Raw genomic sequence first — 3,320 nt, 5'->3', positions numbered from 1 at the left:
GCAATCAGCAGACGCTGTCCCAAACAGCAGTCAGCAGAAGATCGTTGAAATCTTTGCATACATCTCAGAAAGTAAATAGTGTAGCTGAGATTCTGAGACAACTTGTTTTCGAGATTACATCTGACATAATCATTATATTTTATGTTCTTTGGCACACATCAATTGACTATCAGATGGAGGCTCACATTCTCATTTGTCTTGGTCTACATCCATGTCATACGTAGTATACTTTCGTTGAACAAAGCTATAAAACTTTGAGAAGTAGTTCTGGCCCTAAATTCTTTCCAGTATTCATTCATGTCTCCCCTTGTTCCAATTGCAAAATTTGATTATTTTGTACTGCATATTTTTTAAAAACGTTCTCAAATAGCGTTATCAGTTACTCCTTGCGTAATGATTGTCTAGACAAAGGCCACATTTTCAGGTCATTTTATTGAACTCACATATCCTTATGTATTGAGCTGAGTTTGGAAAAAGATTAAGAGGCATACTACCGTCAAAGCCTAAAATCAGATTCTCATTCCGCCTCTATATTGGACATGCAACAGCTTGCTGCAGTCATGTCTGTAGTTTTGGAAATGTTATAACAATTAAAAATCGTAATATGTGCATTTACTACAAGGACTTCTTTTCTTGTGTCTTCAAAACCACTAACTCAATATGATACTGGGGTATACACCCTAGCGCTCTATACTGTAGATTATGACTCCATAAGAAGAAATCCAAACTGCCATTCACATCACTGTGCAACATACACAGATAATAATATGATACTGGTAGTATAGTATCGGGCCGCATATCTCGTTTACACCCGAAAACTGGAACACTTATAAGGGTTTGGAACTTTGGAAACTTTTTTCCATTTTAAGTTATTACCTATGTGTGCATTTAATCTTAAATTTATAGGACATCGGGTAATAGACACATATGTTTGCCAGAAAGTACAGTGGTGCTTTATTTTGTCCACATGAGTGCAGGGTACAGGACAGTGGGAGCAGCTCCAGACTGCGCCTCTGCAGTGTGGTGCTCCCTCAGCAACAGCGACTACTTGCTGTGTGCAGCTCTGTGGGCGGCGCCTGACCTGGCATGGGGTCTGCTTCCAGCTCTGGATGCAATGTGTCGGCTGCCTGCACGTGCATGTTTCATGTGGCCAGCCCGGGCGTGAACACCTGCTCAACAATAAACAAAAAATATGATGTTCCTCTGACACTTGCGTACTCTCCTGTCTCATCAGAAAATGTTAGTCGGCTTAACAAAAACTTCCATCTACAGTTGACACAGATATTAACCTTAAATTTTGTAAGTATATAACACACTGAAGAATTGGATCACATACAACTTGTTTTTCTGACTGATTTCCTTTGGTGTAGTTGCTGCTTCAAATATCAAGAGCAGTGCTCTATGCTATAACTTTTGTTTGTAGCATATTCAGCTATACACAGTGCAGCTTTAGGTGGCTATTTTATACCATAGTGATCTGATATACACAGGGTGATTTTCATTAATGTTTAAAATCTCTCAAAGCGGAGTATAAGACTCTGAGACAAGAAATTTAATACAACATACATGGAACCAAAAACGTCAGCAAATATCCTAAATGTGGTTGACGAATTTTGCACATGTTACATGACCAGTCTATGTACCTCCCCACAGGTGCAGTGGTAGTGGTCAGTACTAAACACTGCTCTGCTAGCGTACTACGTTTTCCTAATGGTAGATAGATTCACCATAGTCTTGTAGTGCCACTACGATGAACACTATAGTATTACACTGTATAATGCAAGAATAAACGCAGAATAACCTTGTGGAGTAATGTGTAGAAGTGCCACTACAGTGTGGATAGGATAGACTGATCTAGCTACTGCACTTGCATTAAAGTATGTATCCCGTGGTACCATCATGTGTGCTACATTTGTCATCCACTTGGTTTGGGGATTTCCTGAAATTTGCCACCATATGTGTCTCATGACAAATTACTTATCTCGGAGTCATCTACGTCACTTTTGGCTTCCTAAACGGTAGTATGAATCCCCCTGTATTCTTATAATGGGGATAAAACTCAGGCAGGTATAATCTATGTACCTGTGATAACTTCAATTCCTTCATTGCTAAACATGCCTCCTTGTAGAGGTCGGTAGTATGCACACATCTCAAGCTGTAAGACTTATGGCATTTTGATGCTAAAACTCAGTTTCTGTAACTCGTTTTAAATATCACTCCTGAAACATGTCAAAGCGCTTAAAAAACTGTGGTAACTCACTGACGGTCACTAAGAACCTTCGAAACATATGATTAACGTTTCGCCATATCTCAGTGAACTTTCAACTATTTTTCTAAACTTGTGTGTTGGTATAGACATATTGTTCCACCAGAAAGCGTAACTGCAGTAATTTTCATTCTGATTACAACAAAGGTTAAATGACAGGCAACTAAATGATTAGCTCAGAAATGAATAGTGTGTGCTGCTCAAAACACAACATGCATATTTAATGTATGCACTAATGGTATAATACTACAAACAAATATCCTCGAACCACCTGTCTTGTCTAGAGACGAATGCCTTAAGCGTCTGAAGTGTCAGAATAATATATATTATCAACTAGGGACTTAAACCTACAAGAAAGTACACTCAGAATCGCAGTCTACACCATAACCATTAGCCCCTTGCATTGCCTACACGCCTCAGCTGCTGTTTACCTTTGGCTGCCCGCCTGCTCTCTCCACTTAGACCCTCCTCATCACCGCTATCGTCGGCGTCGTCGTCTGCTGAGCCGTCGGTGTCGTCGTCAGCAGCGTCTCTGTTCTCGGCTGCTTCATCCACCGCTTCATCTTCATCGTCTGCGACAACGAACGGCGTGCAGTACGCCACGAGTAACACTCCAGCGATCAGCAGGACAAGGAACGCCTTCATGGCTGCAGTTGTTTCTACTACGCTGGATGCCTCAATACAAGTGCCATTAGTGAGCACACCCACCTCCTCTTATACGGCATGTCGGACACTTATCTCCCAAATTGTGGCATTCAAGGACAGCTACTTAGTGCATACTTCAAAAGCGCGATTGGCCATATCGTCGTCATAACTTACTGCCACAAATATCTTGGGGGACTTGGTATGCAACCTTGATGCTTAATGTGATTGTAAGCAATTGTAAGTAACTTGAAAAATGAAATTGTCTCCTTCGTATGGTCAAGTGCTTATAACAGCGCTGACTTAGAATAACGACTAATTTAAAAACGAATAAGACTTTCATCTACTGTTAATCTGTTCATTGTTCTCGTTGCCTTACGTAACAATTGTCCAGATTTAGTTAAAAGTGTAC

The 3,320-nt window shown here is 40.5% G+C and overlaps 1 protein-coding gene across 1 annotated transcript; it reads right to left on the bottom strand.

Annotated features, from left to right (window-relative positions):
- Positions 1-930: 930 nt before the first annotated feature.
- On the bottom strand, positions 931-2,939 carry LOC124804684 (nucleosome assembly protein 1;2-like). Its single transcript, XM_047264933.1, has 2 exons — positions 2,698-2,939; positions 931-1,169 (listed from the first exon to the last, which is right to left on the bottom strand). The coding sequence occupies exons 1-2, from the start codon at positions 2,909-2,911 to the stop codon at positions 1,045-1,047; spliced, it is 339 nt and encodes a 112-aa protein (XP_047120889.1). The 5' UTR covers positions 2,912-2,939; the 3' UTR covers positions 931-1,044.
- Positions 2,940-3,320: the final 381 nt, after the last annotated feature.

The sequence above is a fragment of the Schistocerca piceifrons genome, chromosome 7, assembly GCF_021461385.2.
Source record: "Schistocerca piceifrons isolate TAMUIC-IGC-003096 chromosome 7, iqSchPice1.1, whole genome shotgun sequence".
Taxonomy (NCBI): Eukaryota; Metazoa; Arthropoda; class Insecta; order Orthoptera; family Acrididae; genus Schistocerca; species Schistocerca piceifrons.
The sequence above is the reverse complement of the archived record's forward strand: the minus strand, read 5'-3'. Positions and strand labels throughout refer to the sequence as shown.

What these genes read in the sequence shown, in the direction of transcription:
- LOC124804684 (XM_047264933.1), bottom strand. Translation starts at nt 2,911, where the DNA reads ATGAAGGCGTTCCTTGTCCTGCTGATCGCTGGAGTGTTACTCGTGGCG. An exon ending in GAGCAGGCGGGCAGCCAAAG is followed by an intron (nt 1,170 to 2,697) that starts GTAAACAGCAGC and finishes ATTGTTGAGCAG; the next exon opens with GTGTTCACGCCCGGGCTGGC.